Genomic DNA, 16560 nt, shown 5'->3' on the forward strand with positions numbered 1-16560 from the left:
CATGGTGTGACTTTATACATTTGTGTGAGCTGAGCGGAGTTCAGAGTTGTTGTGCCTAGTGAGATGGTTCCCTTCATCCCAACACACAATTTTGGTCAGCCTGTTACTTAGGCTCAAATTCTTCTGCTGTGTCTTGCCAATTCTTACAGTTCCAGAAAGTCCACTTAAACAGGCCAGAACTGGATAAAGAGGCCTTAGAAAACTTTACTTTGAAAACAAGGCATTATGCTATACCCACTGCTTCTGGACTTTTTTTTTTTTTTTTAATGCAGTTGTAGGCCTTAAGCTAGGAAATACGACTTCAGAGATTGTTGTTACTAGTGAAAAAGATGTTAATAATGGCTGAGACCTCACATGTGCAAAATTGTAGAGTTCCAAAAATATGCTCAGATTCCCTCAAAATAACAGGCCTTAGAGGTTCAAACTGGTTTCCTTGAGACTTGAAGAAAGACAAAGATTATGTTTGTTTGATGTAGGCAGATGGCACACACACACAAAAAAGAACCAAACTGAGAAATGAGGAACATGTACTGCAAGCGCGAGTTAATGTTTCTGAACAAGGAACAAAATACTGGCGGCAAGTTGTGTGAGGATTTTTGGCTTCAAGCTGGTAAGGTTCCTAAGCCACTGCATAGAGCTGGTGGGTTGAAGAGGCTGTGGAAAATAATGGCAAAACAGGTCTTTCAGACCCTGCTGGGTTGTTGAGCCTCTTAAGACGGACGCTTACCCATATGTTGGTTAGAAGGGAAGTAAAGCAACAGTCTGGCTCCATCAGTGCCCAGAGGAGCCTAGCTTTAGTGGTGTGTGCTTGGATGTTAATATGTTCTTGTTAACAAGTTATTACTTGACGAATTACTCTGAATACTTCAAAGCAGTTCTCTTAGTGAATCATACTACTTGCAGCTGAACCAAGAATTCGGTTATTATGTAGTACTTCCTGTTTGTCAAGTGTGCCTTTTAACTGATGATATCTAGTCTTACATTCTAAACTAACATCTCAAATCTCTCTAACCACAGATTTAGCAGTAGCGATAAAGAATTTGCAAAGTGTGACGCATGCATTTCTTGCTAAGGCTGTATTCATTTTACATCTTAACTGTAATTTCAAGCATCCCCCCCATGCAATAAGAACTTTAATCAGCTTCAAACACTGAAGGATCATTCTCCAAACTTTGAAGTTGGCGTCTTATTCTACAGCTATTGTGTGTAAGGCCCCAGCTCACAGCCTTCAGATTTCTTCACAAAGTGCATCCTGATCTGAGTATATTTTAAGTATATTCCTACTTTACAAGTTTGTTGTGTTTGGGGAGAGGAGGGGACCTGGAACTTCAGAAGCTTATAAAGAACCAAATATAATAACAAATAACAATACCAGGATGAGCCGCTTCTAGCCTGAGGGGAACTGTGAAGTTATTACTTTATTAACTTTTGCTTTATTGTCCCCTTAAAAGGGCTGCATTTATTTAATGTTGAGTAAACCAGAAATTTCCCAAACTGTCCCCTGTTGAAATGATGTGTATGCGCGTGTTTTTCCAAAGATTTTAAGGAGTCAGTGGCAGCTTGTGACCAACCTCTGTGCAGAAACCAAATTTTTTTGTTTTTCTTTTTTGCTTGGTGTTAGTGTTTTTTCTGAGGCTAATGTAAATCTGTAATGGAAGTATTTTCTAAAGCCTGAATTGTTTGAAATGGTGTAAGCAGTAGATGATTCCTGCTGATGTTTCCCCTCTGGCTTTTATATTAGACACCCCAGATGAAATCTTGGGTCACCAATAGATTCTGTTAAGGTTAATTGGTTTATTTCTTATTTCAGTCTGGGTTTGCTAGCAGCTTGGAGGGTCTAAAGCCACATCATAGGAGTGTTTTGCAGAGGGAGGGAGTGGTTTTGGTATTCTACATGCATTTTTTTTTTAAAGTGTGCAATTGTATATTTGAATTAATTAAGTTTTCAACTTGATAACCTGTCATGATAGTGGTTTGAGGCAATGGAGAGCCAAACCAGAAGAACAAGCTTGCTGCATCCCACTTGGGAGAAACTGTAGATCTGGTCACTTCTTGTTGGTACTGTGCACAAATTCTGTACTGAGGTTTTGTGTGTGTGACTATACAGAGAGAAATGCAATGGCTCAACCATATCCTGTGCCCTCTCTTCACCAAAATTAAGGGAAAACCTTAGCTGATAATGAATGATACCTTTTTTCCCCTCCTTTTTGGTTTTAAAAACTTTAAAATCAGGGTAGTCTTATCCATATAAAGTTGCTCCAAAACACAGGATAACTTTTTGAACTGATGCATATTTTGCTTTTGTGGAATGGGGAGAAAAGTTATTCAGGGCTAAAATATTGCCGCTTTTCAAACTTTACGTTTTACAATTATAATTCTGACATCAGTGTAACATTTCTGAGGGTCCGCGTATTTCTACATCCTCTGCTGCCTTCCGTTCAGAACTGAGAACTTTTATTTTGTATGTTAGCCGGGAAAAGGTTTGTACTGCAAATTTTAAAGACATCAGAAAACTACAAAAAGTGACTGAGTGCTAGGAAGGAACTCTACTCTTATTTGGTAAAGTTACAGTATTAATTAATAGGATAAAAAATCTGAATGGTCTTTTAAAAATTCAGAATCCAGTAACAGAATTCAGTTATTCCAGCTGAAGTCTAGAAAATCTTTAACGTGGTCAACTCCACTACTTGGAATATGAGCAGAAGGTCAAGTCATTAATTTGTAAATGCTTGTTAATAATTTTTACAACCTCGCACATAATTCAGATGCTTTAGAGCTGATTAAAATAGTGATAAAAGGGTTGGAAAAAATCCCATCATCTTTCAATTGCTGGCAACATATAATTCAACCACGGTACAAAACCCATAAATATAATTGCGAGAATTTAACAGTTTGCGCCTGCAAAACTTTTGCTGTTACGTAGTTCAGCAAAAGGCACTTGCCTGGAATAGGTATTTTCTGATGGCTGGCTGCTTTGGAAAATTGTGTGGTGTGGAGAGAGTTAAGGTGTGGTGGAGGAAACACGTGTTGGTGCAGGAGCAGTGAGAAGGCTCTGGGGCAGAGCAGTGTGGTAGTGGGAGGCTTGGAGAGAGGATTGGAGAGCAGCTCTGCTCATCCCACCTGGCTAGGGTTTTGGTCCGCAGTCAGCAACATGAGAAATCAGATAGACCTGCTGGCCACTGTCACGGTTTTGGGAGTCCTGGAGCAAGGTAAATGTCCTTTATACAATGCTTAATTAGTATTAAGCTAATTATACTGAACTTTGTGGGACTCGGTTCCTCTGTTTTGCTTGGAGTCTTGGTGGAATGAAAGTTGCTGTTTTCCAACATGGTAAAATTATGTTTGGCTGTTCACAGTGGAAGTGTCATGCCTGAGGAGGTTCATTATTTAATAGGGACTAAAATGATTCACAAACCTTGAAGCTAGCATCCTAGAAGGAGATGAAATTTAAGTTTTACTTTGAAACTTAATTTTAACAATCAGATGTCTTTAAAACATTTTCTGTGCTTGAATTTTAGCAGGTAATTTGTAACTTAGAGTGGCTGGAGGTAACCAAAATAAAGGCAGGTTAATAAATATGCTGATGAAGAGGTCAGTCTACAAGCACATGTTGTATGTATATGGAAAAGAGCATCATGTATGCATATATTTCTCCTCTGTGACAGCTATCGTTATGTGTTCAATTCATATAGCTTAGCTGCACGGAGCAGGTGACAAGATGAGTTGACAGCACACAGTAATTCGGAAACTAATGCAAGCCCTTCTGCTCAGAAATAGAAGCAGACATCTGCAAAGAAACTCAGCGACTTCTTGTAATTTAAATAGATGCATTTGGTTTAGACCATTTAGAAAGAAGCGGTCGTGTTGCCAAGCTCTACCTCTTGTGTTTAATTGTGAGTCCTTTGGGCAAAGGCATCTCCCCCTTGGGCTTCAGGAGGGTCACAGAAGGGGACGTTCCCACCCCTGCCTGGGGTAGGGACAGAGCCCCCATTTTATGAAAATCTTCACATTTCTATGAGGGAAGGTTTGGTTGGGGGGTGTGTGTGTATTACTGAATTAATTCACTATAAAGCTATCATACCTCTTTTCTTACAAATGGATGTAAATCTCTGAGCAGCCTGATGTATTTTTAGCCATCAGATGATAAATCTCTTGATGAAAGCATTATTTAAAACACAAATACTCTACTTGAAGAATACAGTTAAAGATTTCTGGGTTATCAGTAATTTCCCTCAAACCATTTACAGACAAATATCAGCAACTACAAATGGAAGGTACTTGAGTCTTAGGAATTTATTTGTTATTAAACTAAGTGGGGATGGAGGGAGTGTTTAGTGTGCAAAGAGAAGACATGAAAACTTGAAATTGAGTTACAGAAATGTTGCTAAGCCCTTTCCGTTGGGAAGCCCTCAGTAGCCAATCCCTAGATGGCAGTTTTGTCACATATATGTGTTTTATGAGAACTTGAAGTATTTTTTAAAGGTTGCATTATGCTATGCAAACAGTACGTAGGTGTGAAGCCAGCAGATAAATAGCAAGCACTGGCACCCTCCTATCTATGTTAGATCGGACAAAGTAGCCTCGTTTTGTGGTCTCTGCATGGGAAGCCAAGGAACAATTGCAAAATACTACAGGTTTCCTTTCTCTCCAGTAGTAAGAAATACGTGTGCTAATGTCACCTTGATTCAGAGCTGTGCGGTAGCTTTTTTTGCATCTTTTGAAAGGACATTCTGTGTTTGAATTACAGATCTGAAATTCATTCTGAGAAGGCAGAGCACTGAAACAGGGATGTGCGCCATACCTACAAATACTCTTCTATTACATCCAGATGTAGGAGACATAATTTAACAGCTGAGCTTAGTACAGTGGTGGTTGATTTTTGCTTTCTTAGTTTTCCGGAAGCCCACAGTTTCTGCATTCTTTCAAGTAACTTTTCCCTTTTTAATTTAGTTATGCTCAGTTTAGCAAAGCTTTGAGCATAGCGATCTGTAGATGCGTGCCACTGCCCTGTGTTGAACGTCGTACCCGAGAGCAGAACAATGCTACCACAGTTTTGTTGTGTCCCCCTGCCCCCCCCCCCCTTTTTTTTTATGGCTTCAAAAGAAGTAAAGCTTATGCAGTGTCACTGTCTGTCAGTCCCCAGAGAGCTTGTTTGCCAGGTTCACTCAAATGTGGCAGGTATCAGCTATGATATGCTTGACAAGTTTGTGGACATAATCAAATAGAGAATGAAGGTCTGGCTGATAGTTCCACTGAGGAGCAAAGTGCAGGGAGAGCTCAGCCCGTGTGAGCCGTGTGGGAATCCACACAGGCGTTTAACCTCGAGACATGAATCACAAGAAACTAGTTTGAAAGGTTCTGCAGAGTAGATTGAACTCTTTTCACTAAAATTCCATGCTGAGAAGGTTTGTACAATGTAGTGTTTTTTCAACACTCATTCTGAGAAGTGCTTTTGGAGGGTGATTCTGCATCCTTAATGCTTCACCCATACACCAGGTTTGGCAGACAGCTAGCCATCCTCCAAAAGGCTTTCGCTTCTCTTGGCTGGTTGTTTTATATATTACCCATCCCTAAGCATAAGGGATCTGTTGCAGGACTTGTCTGAATGTTCACCCCTGCACACAAGCAAGATGTTAAGCACAGAGTTGATGGAGAGGTTGGGTCTGAAATTATTCTTACGGTGCTCATCAGCCACAAGAACGCTGTGTTAGGAAGGGTGCAGATGGCATGAAGCAGGATGAAGACTTTTGCCCAGCATGGTCAGGCTTATGCCACAAGCTGGAGCTGTGCATGATGCAGTAACTTTAGGGAGGTGGCTGGGATGAGACCCTGTGAGCATTAAATAGTTGCGTAGGAGAGAGGTGCTTATCTGATGTGAAGAGGAGGTAACAGGATGGGTCACAGCTTCATCATCTTTTCCCAGAGCCCTGCCAGCCGCTGCTGAATCGCCCCTTGTGCGTTGCTGCAGACCTAAGCTGTCTGGTTTCAGAGAGAGGAGGATGCTGTGTCACATCGTGCTGGATCTCAGGGGCAGGATGATATCTTCACCCTCAACCGTAACCAACGTGCTACAAACAAATTGGGGCCGGGGGGGTGGGGAAGCAAACTTGTTCCTGCCCACACTTCTCTCCCAGCACCTCTTATGTAGGCCTGGTTCGCTGCACACACTGTGGAAGACACTAGAACATGAAATGTTTTCTTAAATGAATGTCTGTTTATTTAAATGAATGATATGTTGTGTAATACACAGGTCACATAGCATGAGATTATTTACATTTCTAATTCCCTTTTCTCTTACATATGTTCTCATGCTTTTCTGCAGGCGTGCACAGATCTGTCTTGTCTTTAATCTTGCAACATCTGTCCCTACTTTCCTTTCTCTCTCCTGCTGTTCTGCTTTTATCTTTTGTTAGAATAAGACAGTCTGCAAGGCAGTCCTTGCAGCCTGGCTCCTTGTCTCTCTGTTCAGTGCTCTGGAAATGTTGCTACGTTAGGACCTTGCTAATCCAAGTGACTTGCTTAGCAGCATGCTGCCACAGCCACCAAAGTAATTGGTTTTTATAATTTAGTTTTCTCGTATATGAAAATTCTCATTTTCAATAAAGGCAGCAATGTGGTAGTGCACCTAAGTATAAACACTTGAAACATCAGCAATCACTCGTGGGAGTAAGAACTTTCACCAAATTATGAAACAGTCCAAATCTTCATGTTAACAAGTTTTCATCATTTTGAAGTGACTTTCCATGTCCCTTACAAATGTAGAAAGGAGCGATGTAGCAGACACCGAGTTAGTACCTTGGCCCAAACTTGGCTGGTAGCAGTCATTGGCAGCATGTCTCTGCTCCTTGAACTGCTTGAGCCTTGGGGCTACCGTGCAGGAATTAAGTGGAAGAAATAATTGCCCCCTTCCCCATTTCCTTCTATTGCCATGATTACGAGCATCTCTAATGGACTTAATGACATCCCAGTGCTTCACAGTTTGATGCTGCTCTGTGACATGGGGCCATCCTTGTACAAAAGCTTTGTGCCCGCTAGGTATAGTGGAAAGTGTTATACATCAGACTGGCAGAGGGTGTATTAATACTCTAAACACAGAGCGCAAGATGGAAAAAGAGTAATAATTCTGTGATTAGGTGTGGACTCGGTAAGATTTTGGTGTGTGTTGCTGGCCTTCCTGCAGGACCAGGCTGTGTTTGATCTGCTGGGGATCTGCTGCTGTGCGCTGGGCGTGAGACTATGCAAAGTGCCAGCCAGCACATCGGCTCTGCGGCAGAGGCACTCTGCCAGGATAACCAAATCTGAATTTACAGTACGAGTGTGGAATAAATGGCACATTTATTCCAGGTCGTGTGTGACAGCCCTGGACTATGAACTGAGACAGTATCGGCTCTTTTCCTTTAACCACTTGCTTGATTCCAAACTAGATAAGGCTTGGCTACATCAAACACTGCTGGACTGTTACTATTCCTGTGTTGTTCTTTTTTTAGCCTATTTTGTGCTGCAGGTGATCTATGCCCGGCGAAAGTACAAGATCTCCCCTCCCAAGACAACAGGTCACCCTGAATTTGAGCGGATCTTCAGAGCTCAGTAAGATTTTGACTTTTTTTGTGGTGACTCCATCTAGATATGACTTGAGTCAACTGTCACTACCAGCGAAGACTCAAGTCACCCTCAAGTCACCTTTTTGCTTATTGCTACAGATACTAGATTTTTTTTTTTAATGCTTTGTGCGCAGAAGTCTGAGTTTTGATTTGGAGCACTTTGCTCTGGCTGGAGTGTTTCTGTCCATCCATGATAATCCTCCTGGCATTGTAAGAGGCAGCCAAATTATGAATTAGTGGCTATATGGAAGAGGTGCTGAGCATTAATGCGTTATAATCATTAAGTTTAATATTAATGTTGGCTCCAAATTGTGAGAGTAGCTGAAGCTATATTAATAACCTAATATTTGCTTGTAAGTTTTTGCTGTTGAACTGAAGCAAAGGGCCTTGCTGGCAGAACCAGCTACAAGGACGTTTTAATTTTTTTCCTTTTTTTAAGCCATTGTACTGTGAAAGTGAGCACCCGCAGGCCCATGCCGAGGGCTGTTTCTTTTTGCTCTGTTCCTATGGAGAAAGCAATGCTGGAGCTAAACTGGAAACGTTCTCAGATCCCTCCGGCTTCCAGCAAGCACCAGATTCCATCTTTCATCTCAGTCATTCTGTTTCCTAAGTGATTGAAAGGAATTGGCCGGAGCTGGTTTGAAGGGTAGCTCAAGCACGGCACTAAATCCTGAACAAAGCAGCTACGTTTCCTTGCCAGCGTGCGGGAAACGTTTGTGGAGTGACAAAAACACCCGCTTCGGTCCTTTTGCGATGCAGTGAAAGGCCAGCCTGCATGGAAGGCATCGGCCTTTGCTAGCTGGGTAGCTGCTGATGTGGCTTTTAATTAAATACTGGGCTGTGTGTTAACCGAGTTGTGCTGTGGGCTGCGGCGTGCCGGGAAGCCCTCCGCTATATTCCGCGGAGAAGGTGACCTCAGCAAACTCAGGTTTGAGATGGTATTTCTTCCTTGTGTTGTTTTTTTTCCTGTCCTTTATTCTTTTCCCTGTGGAAAAGGGTACAAATGGATAATTTGTTTTGATATATTAAAAAAAAGAGGGGAAAAAAGGTACTGCTTTACTACTCACTCGTGGAAATCTGGCAGCCTCCCCTCGCTGAGGCTCAAACTGCATTTACAGCGTAAGGTTCTTCAGACTTTTTCCAGCTCCTAATCTGGCTCCATTCCTCAAGGCTTGGCAAATTTTTGGCCAAATGTAAGATTAAATTGCCTGGGGAATGGTAAAATGTAGGAGAAATCAAGAAACAAAACCATTGTCTTTAATAGCACAGCTCCCGTCCTTTCTTGCAGAAAATCTGTTTTTTTGTCACTAAAAGAAAAAGGAAGGAAGAAAACCTGGCTGCAGATCTGATCACCTTCTGCTGAATTTGATCTGGGAGAAGGCTCTTTCTTGGAGCACAACTTGTGTGACACCCAAATTTGGGCTGTGCTCACCAAAGGGGAAGAGAAAGCTCTTTAAATAAGGATGGGGAAGGAAGCTCTACCTGTGCAGCTTTTAAGCTGCAGCTGTACTAGATGCCTGCGAAGGTGCTGTGCGTGGGGCTGAGATGGAGCCTGCTGAGGGTTCAGCAAAGACAAATCTCCATCTCGGCCACGGCTTGTCATTGCAGGGTCCACGTGAATGCGGGTGAGGTGAACGCTGTGCATTGTTTGGGTGCTTTTCTTCTCTAAAATACAGATATTGGGTGTCCTTGGTCGCAGAAAAGGCCCTTTGTCCACAGGACAGCAATGCCTCTTATCAGCCCTTTCAGTTTGCTCCGACATGCGTTTCTAGCTCACTTCTCTGGCCTCGGTTAACCAGCCTCTGACGTACAAGGATGCAGTTTTAACTCTCGTCTCTGGTTCTCACCAGGGTGAATTGCTCAGAGTACTTCCCGATCTTCATCTCACTCCTCTGGGTTGCTGGAATCTTCCTCCATCAAGGTAAGGGGAATGGGGGGGGAACCCCAACCCAAACCACATGCACAAACCAAAAAAACCCCAATTTAAATCCCACTGCGACTCAGGCACCTCCTCTCTGTACCTGTAAGGCCGTTACTTGGGGAAAGCGAAGTTCCCCTTGGGGCAGCCCTTGGTCTATCTGGCCAAACTCCAGCCAGCGTGCATGAAGCTGCTGGTAGCAGCCAAGCTGGTCTCCTGCCCAGAGGAGGTTTGGTGGCATTGGCAGCCCTCGCTCCTTCTCTGGAGCCCGGCTGTCCCCCCGGGCTGCTTCTCTTATCTAAGGATAAGGTCAGAGCTGCAACACGATACCCAAATCGCTACGTCAGAAGGAGAAACCGTAACCCAAACAATTAGTCATCCACCGTCCATCCCGTACCAAGCGGGTTTAGGGGATTTGGCTGCCGCCATGGGGAAGATGCGAGGAAGGACCACGGAAGGGAGCGTTGCAAACCCAAGTCCCAGGGCAACTTTGGGGGGCAGAAAAGTTCATCCCTCACAAAAAGAGAAGGAAGAAAACCCGTTGAAGCTCTCACAGTGTTTTAAAGCAGAGTCCCGCTGTGTTTGGCTCTCATGGCCGTGCCCCATCTGCAGGGGGAAGCCAGGGACATGGGTGACTGCGCTGGGCTGCAGCTCCGGCAGTGTCCGGGGACCTCCGGCCCTGTTGGGACTCGGCTCCTCTCTCCCCCGCAGGTGTGGCTGCTGCATGTGGGCTGCTGTACCTCTACACCCGCTTCAAGTACTTCCAGGGATACATCGTGGCTGCGCAGGGACGGTTAGTACGTGGCTGGGGGGCTTTGGGCACCCCAAACCAGTCCAGGGAGGCTGGGGGCAGGATGTGGTCCCTGGGGCAGGTTTCCTTCCCACGGGTGGAACTGAAGGCAGATTTGCATCACCTCCTTCTCCCACGTCCTCGTGGCCATGCCACCTCTTCCCTGGCTCTGTCTCGAAGGAGGGTGGGGGACACCGAGCCCCTGCCCGCACGCTTCGTGCCCCGGGTCGGCTGGTGGCGTCTGATGGTGTTTTCTCCCCGCGCAGGTTGGGGCCGCTGTACGCCAGCGCCTGGCTACTCTGGCTGCTGCTGGGGCTGGCGGTGGCCGGGCTCCTGGCACATTTCCTACTGTCCCCCTCTTCTACATGGATGGCAGCGCTGGCGCGGCCCCTCCAGCCGCTCGGTGCCTGGTGAGAGGGGCCGCGGCTCTCCCAAAACCCACCGTTCGCTCTCGGCAGAGGGGAGGGAGTCGCGTGGCACGGTCAGAGACTGAGTATCGCTCCCCAGCTCTGTGCTTACCTTTGAAGCGAGGTGGATGCTGGCACTCCTCTGCTCGTGAAGCTCCAGTCTTCAGAGAAAATTTTCCTTCTAGAAAGCAAACACTGCCCAGCCTCTGCCCCTGCCGATGGGCTTCACTGACAGGCTTTGTAGCACTCTCAGCTCTTAAACCTCTAATGCCTTTGGCTTTGCTTCACAGAGCACGGATTGACCCAAACGCTGTCATCACTCCTCCTTACTGCTGTAATGATCTATGTTGAAGGATCACAACATGGATATACAAAAAATAAATTCCTTTTCTCAGTAGAAATCACCTGTGATTGTCAAAGGTGCTTGGGGACAGGGTGTGAGAACATCTGAGGTTTAGGGGATTGGGTTGCATGGGAAAAGCTGCTGTGATCAGAACTGACTTGAAAGGATGGGTAAACTTGTCTAAAACTGTATCCAGATTTGGGGGAAAAATGCTTGATTCTAGTCCAAATGCTAATGGCTGTGTTTGGCATTGACTTGAATGACCTTGACTCAGTGCTGACTTCACTTATCACTGACCCACCAGTAGGACTTTGCCCTCTCTCTGAATTTCAACCTCCACTGCAGACTTGGGGTTTGCAGGTAACTAAAGCAGGCATCAAGCAGGTAGCTCCTCGCTAAGCTGTGCATGCGTATAAAGAAAAGCAACTTATTTTGTAAGACAACTGTTCCACGATTGCACCCTCAGGCGTATGGGTGCCCGAGCACCTTCCTTGCTCCCTGCCAAGGAAAGACAGGACCAACCTTTCTTTTTTCAATAACTGGTGCAGGTTCCTGTGGCACTGGGGCAAAAAATAATCAGTCTCCCACTGGGCTGCTCTAAGTGCTTTCCCCAGCATGAGCAATGCTTTGGGAGTATCTGGTATTGGTGAGTGCTGAGGAATAACTCCATTTTGGGTGTAGGGGCTACAGCTGGTCCCCGGCCCCCAGGGACGCCTACCTGTCCTGGGGAAGGGAACAGGCGGGTAGAGCCAGAGCAAGTGCCTCCCTGCTGTGAGTGACTCTCACTGCCACACCAAAGGTTTAAATTTAGCTTTTATTACAGTGCACATTATTTTATATATTTATATAGAGAGATGTACTTGAAAAATCAAATGTATCCAATAATAAAAAATACAGCACATTAAAGTAGTATAATGCATTCCAGTGTATAGCTGAAGAGACATTGGGATTTACACTAATCCCTACTATTTTTGAACTGGGCTACTTCTGCTTTTTTTTTTTCCTCCCCAAAAATTCACACCAATCGATAACTGAAATAGTTATTTAAAAAGATGGTTTCTGCACTCAATCTCAAGGCATGAAGACACTGGAGACTTCACTGTGAGTTAAGGGGCTGTGTTCAATGCTGGCAGGCACAGTGTGGCGTATTTTGTTTTTTTTGTTTTCCCTGCCATAGTCATAGCTCCAACCCCTTTGGATTCGTTCCTCCTCTGCTGAAGGAGGGCCAGTCTTCACCCTCACTTAATCCTCAGCTGTGGCTAGGACTGTTGCCTGGGCGAAGGCAAGGCAGACCTCGGTCCCTGGCCGTCTCCATCCCGGCATGCCTGCAGGGTCAGCCGGCAGGACTCAACGTGACCGAGCCCCCGCTCTGTCCCCAAATACAACCAGAGATTGCCCTGTCCTGGGCTGAAGGTGCTTTTCGTCCCCACGCTTGCTATAGCTCATCCTGACCCCAAACTGTCCCCTGTGTCAGCGTGGCCTGAGCGGCACGCACGGCAGCCTGCACCCACGAGGGGCCGAGGGAGCGCCCGGGCTTTGCCGAGGGCAGCAAAGCCAGCCCTCTGCGCGGGATATTGGTTTTTCCTTGTTGCTCTTCTTCTGGAGAAGACGACGTCCTGGCCCCGCAGCACCGGCGAGGCGCCGCGGGGAGGAGGGAGCGGGAGGGGAGGGAGCAGGACCGGGGATCCACGTGTGTCCGTCCACCCTTCCTCACGCCCGTTTCACTCCGCTTTTTTGATAAAAATCTGAAAGAAGAGAAGGCTGGGATCAGAGAGGAGCGTGGGGGGGGGAAGGTGGCGGGGAGCCCCAGGGCTGAGCGCTGGGCAGGGCTGTCCCGCTGCTGACGAAGCCCAGCTTACCTCGCTCAAGATGATCCACACCGGGGAGTCGGTCTGGATGGACAGCCTGATGGCTTCCAGCGGCCCGAAGGATGGGTCCACCTCGCCCTCTGCGACACCCTTGGAGAAGGAGCCTGGTGGGGAGAGCACAGGGGTGACATGGGGACGGTCCCCTGGCATCCAGCCCCCCCGTACCCCGAGGGGACCACGAGCAGCCATGGCAGCCCCCTGCCCGCAACTCCCCGACACAAGATGGGCTGAAAACCAGCAGCGTGGATGTCAATACAGTGCAAAATGCTACACTTAGGGGAACAAAAAAATCAGCTAAACAAAACAAAATGGGGAGTATTTGGCTATGCATCACTGCTGTGCAAAAGGGGGGGCAGAGTGGCCTGATGGCAGCACCATCCTGTAAAAGACACATCAGTTCAGGACCCAGGGCATGGAGCCAAGTCATATCATTAGTTCTAGCAAGGTCTCAGCCTGTTGCTATGTCCCATTTTTGGGTGTGATATTTTTTTTTTTTTTTTTGAAAGTGCAACTGGGAGAAACCAGACAGCATGCAGAGGAATGCTAAAATGGCAAAAAGCTATGCGTGCCAGGGAATTTTTCTTTTATTTGTCTATTTAAAAAAAAAAAAGTCTTGGCAGGGACACCAGGCCTTTACCACGCACCAGCAGGTCCCCATAGGCTGCAATCACTCATTCTTGTCCAAGGGCAGGACAAGAACTAAAACAAGCTCAGGTGGCAGGAGACAAAGTCCAAGCTGCAAGTGGTGTGAATACCGAGACAGGCTGTGGAGGGAGAGTGTGAAATCGCGCATGGTAGAGGTTTTTTAACATCAGGTTAGACAAACGGGTAATCTGAATAATTTGCTCCCAGCTCTGAGCAGAGATGTAGAACTGAAAACTACCTGAAGAGGACGCCTAGTCTAAGAGGGGAGGGAGGGCAGTGGAGGAGAGGAGACAGCGACAATTAAATCCTGTTCCAACCTGGCTCCTGGCAAGCAGGAATTACTCTTTGCCAAGCAAACAGCACTAAGGGTCTTGATTCACTTGAAGGTGAGGATATGGGCTGTGTTATCAAACCCAGCGGGCAGTTTACCACGCCGCACCCTGCTGTACCTATCTGGATGTAGCCATCTGGCATCCTGCGGTATTTGACGACTGCACCTCTTCCCTCCTGTAAGGCTTCCTTATCCGACTGCAGGCTCTGTGAGAAGGGAAGGAGCTTTGTGCGAGGCCAGTGGCAAGAGCCACCCGAAAGCCCCAAGCGACAGAGCAACCCTCGAGCTGCTCTCGCCAGCAGCCCTTGGCACCTCATCCCCACTCATGCCCCAAAACAAGAGGACACTTGCTGCCCTCACGCTGCTGCTTCCCCTGCACCACCCTGGCTCCATCCCCTCCTCTGCAGCCATCCCACGCATCTGAGCATCCCCTCTGCAGGCAGGGACGGCTCCCATAGTGACTGCTCAGCGCAGGATCTCCACTCCAGAGGTGGTACGACACCAGGTGTGACCCCCCCCCGGCTCCCAGTCAGCACCTCTCAAAGGCACTCGAGTCTTGTAAAGCTTTTCCTGATGGCTTTAAGCAGTTCCCTTCTCTCAAACCTCTTTTGCTTCCCACTCCACCCCCATCTCAATTCTCAATAAAACACTTACGTCAAACGGCAAAACCTCCACAGTTGTATTGAAGAGTTTGTCTTCTGGGTGCTCGATGTTCCCGCTGCGGAAGAAGAACCTGTGACAGAGACCAAAGTCATGGAAACCCACACTGAGCACGGGGCAACATGATGGCTTTCACCCCAGCTGAACCATCAAACAGCTCAACCTAACAGGCACCTTCTCAAAAAGCCCACATGCACGTAGTTTGTAAGGAGACCTGCATCAGAGTAGCTACATCATGGCTTGCTCACAAGCGCAGGAAAGCAAAGGGCTCCAGCAAACACGGCCCCACCAAAAAAGGGTCAGGTTATCCTCCTCCTGGAAGAGCACTGCTCCCTCCTCCTGGGCAGCCAAGCAGAAGACAGCCAAGAAATTCAACATGAGCCAGAAGAGCAAAAGGGAAGTGTCTCCACATGCTCCAGGCTGTCCCCACGTCCCCTGCCCCGCTGATCCCCTCAAGCACTGGCCTTTCGATGCGGAGTGGTTTGAAGAATCTGAATCGGATGAAGTCTCCGGCAGTGGGAGTGAAGGCCCAGAAAAAGTCCTCCCGCAGGTAAGCCTTCTCCAAGGTGAAGTGCTGGTAGGTTTTCAGGCTGGTGCTCACCTCCGCAGGAGGGTTGACGTGCTCTTTCCGCAGGGCCTGCTTGCCAAAGTCCTTGTCCTTGGTAAGCACAAAGCAAAAGGGCAGAAAAGGGTCATGAGCTGCTTTCGCCTGTGAGGAACAGGGGTCCCAGCAACAAGGCACCGCAAATTAAAAGCTCTCAGTTTGCACAGCGTAGAAGGATGAGGGATGGAAGTGAGCTGGGGAAGGCACCAGACGGGGCAATGCATGGCTGGATCCCAGGAGGACACAACTCCAGGAGAGGCAGCGCAGAGCAGCACCACTGCTCTGCACTCTGATCCAGCACCAAAGAGCCTTTCATCGTCCAAGTGTCCCCGAACACGTGTCCCTGCCCCAGGAGCTCTGCAAACAGTCCTTCCACCTGAGGAGAAGGTGGCTGATGATAGCATAAAACAACTGGATTACATGGCCTGACGAACACTGCACTGCAATGCAACCTGGATTACAACATCCATTTACCTGGGGATCGGACAGACACAGGACTGAGCACAGCCCAGGGATGTGTGTCTATGGATCTTGCACATACAGCTGTGGGAAGCTTGATTTTGTTGATGTTTAAGCACACATACAATTTAAGCTCTTTCACAGCAAGGTCTAGTTCGCCTATCAGCGAATCCCAGGAACAAGGAGAGGGGTGCGAAGGAAGTCAGACCAACCCAGGAGTCATCTCTCCGGGGTTTTAGAGTAGATGCTTTGAAATCACACCCAGACCATGGTCTGGCACTCGGGAAGGGCAGCCAGGGCCAGTACCAAGGCTTAAAAGCCTGCAGCGACTCTTGGTACACGTCACTGCCACTCTGAGAAGAAGGAGCTCCATGAGCTCACTGTAATTCAGAACAAAACACAACCACTGCACAGAAATCCAGCTGCCACTGTCCCACCAGCTGCTGTCACTGATGTTCCCACCCCAAAACCAGCCAGTTCCTGGGTGCCTGCAGGCCAGGCCTGGCAGAAAGGCCATCTGTGGCTTGGACAGGCAGCTGGTACCCACCTTCAGCTTCTGTATCTTCCCAGCCAAGGAGGAGTGTGTTCCCACGTGCTGGAAGAGGGAGGGCTTGAAGCGGATCCTCAGGTTTGCCTTCTGCCTGTCGCAGTGTTTCTGAAACGAGACAATCCCGCAGAGCCCCATGCTTAAACCTCTGCGGTCAACTGTGACCCACGAAAAGAACGGACAAGGGCACAAGGAGTGATAAACACCCCTGCCTCTCCATCTCTTACGCCTTTCTGTGATATTTTGGCTTTAATTTAACCGGACTCTGGAGGAACCTGTCCATGACTCTCGGCCGCTCACCCACCGGGCTCTGCTGGGCAGCCAGAGTGCCCGGGTTTAAGTGCCAAATTTCTCGTTGCCAAGCATAGCTTAGCAAACGCTGAGCAA

At 47.3% G+C, this 16560-nt stretch overlaps 2 protein-coding genes across 2 annotated transcripts in view; one reads left to right on the forward strand and one right to left on the reverse strand.

Annotated features, from left to right (window-relative positions):
* Positions 1-2758: 2758 nt before the first annotated feature.
* LOC128134438 (leukotriene C4 synthase-like) lies at positions 2759-11120 on the forward strand. Its single transcript, XM_052772128.1, has 5 exons — positions 2759-3209; positions 7488-7587; positions 9452-9522; positions 10231-10312; positions 10576-11120. Exons 1-5 carry the CDS (start codon positions 3152-3154, stop codon positions 10721-10723), a joined length of 459 nt encoding a protein of 152 aa, XP_052628088.1. The 5' UTR covers positions 2759-3151; the 3' UTR covers positions 10724-11120.
* A 739-nt stretch (positions 11121-11859) lies between these two features.
* MGAT4B (alpha-1,3-mannosyl-glycoprotein 4-beta-N-acetylglucosaminyltransferase B) overlaps positions 11860-16560 on the reverse strand; it is a 52814-nt gene continuing 48113 nt past the window's right edge. The window contains exons 10-15 of the mRNA XM_052816605.1: positions 16174-16281; positions 15028-15221; positions 14558-14636; positions 14022-14109; positions 12919-13031; positions 11860-12804 (exon numbers count right to left, since the gene is read on the reverse strand). Of these exons, the coding sequence (XP_052672565.1) occupies positions 12781-12804; positions 12919-13031; positions 14022-14109; positions 14558-14636; positions 15028-15221; positions 16174-16281 (606 nt within the window). The 3' untranslated portion in view covers positions 11860-12780. The remainder of the gene's footprint in view (positions 12805-12918; positions 13032-14021; positions 14110-14557; positions 14637-15027; positions 15222-16173; positions 16282-16560) is intronic.

Source organism: Harpia harpyja, chromosome 20 (genome assembly GCF_026419915.1).
Source record: "Harpia harpyja isolate bHarHar1 chromosome 20, bHarHar1 primary haplotype, whole genome shotgun sequence".
Taxonomy (NCBI): Eukaryota; Metazoa; Chordata; class Aves; order Accipitriformes; family Accipitridae; genus Harpia; species Harpia harpyja.

What these genes read in the sequence shown, in the direction of transcription:
- LOC128134438 (XM_052772128.1), top strand. Translation starts at nt 3,152, where the DNA reads ATGAGAAATCAGATAGACCTGCTGGCCACTGTCACGGTTTTGGGAGTC. An exon ending in GAGCGGATCTTCAGAGCTCA is followed by an intron (nt 7,588 to 9,451) that starts GTAAGATTTTGA and finishes GGTTCTCACCAG; the next exon opens with GGTGAATTGCTCAGAGTACT. An exon ending in TGGAATCTTCCTCCATCAAG is followed by an intron (nt 9,523 to 10,230) that starts GTAAGGGGAATG and finishes TCTCCCCCGCAG; the next exon opens with GTGTGGCTGCTGCATGTGGG.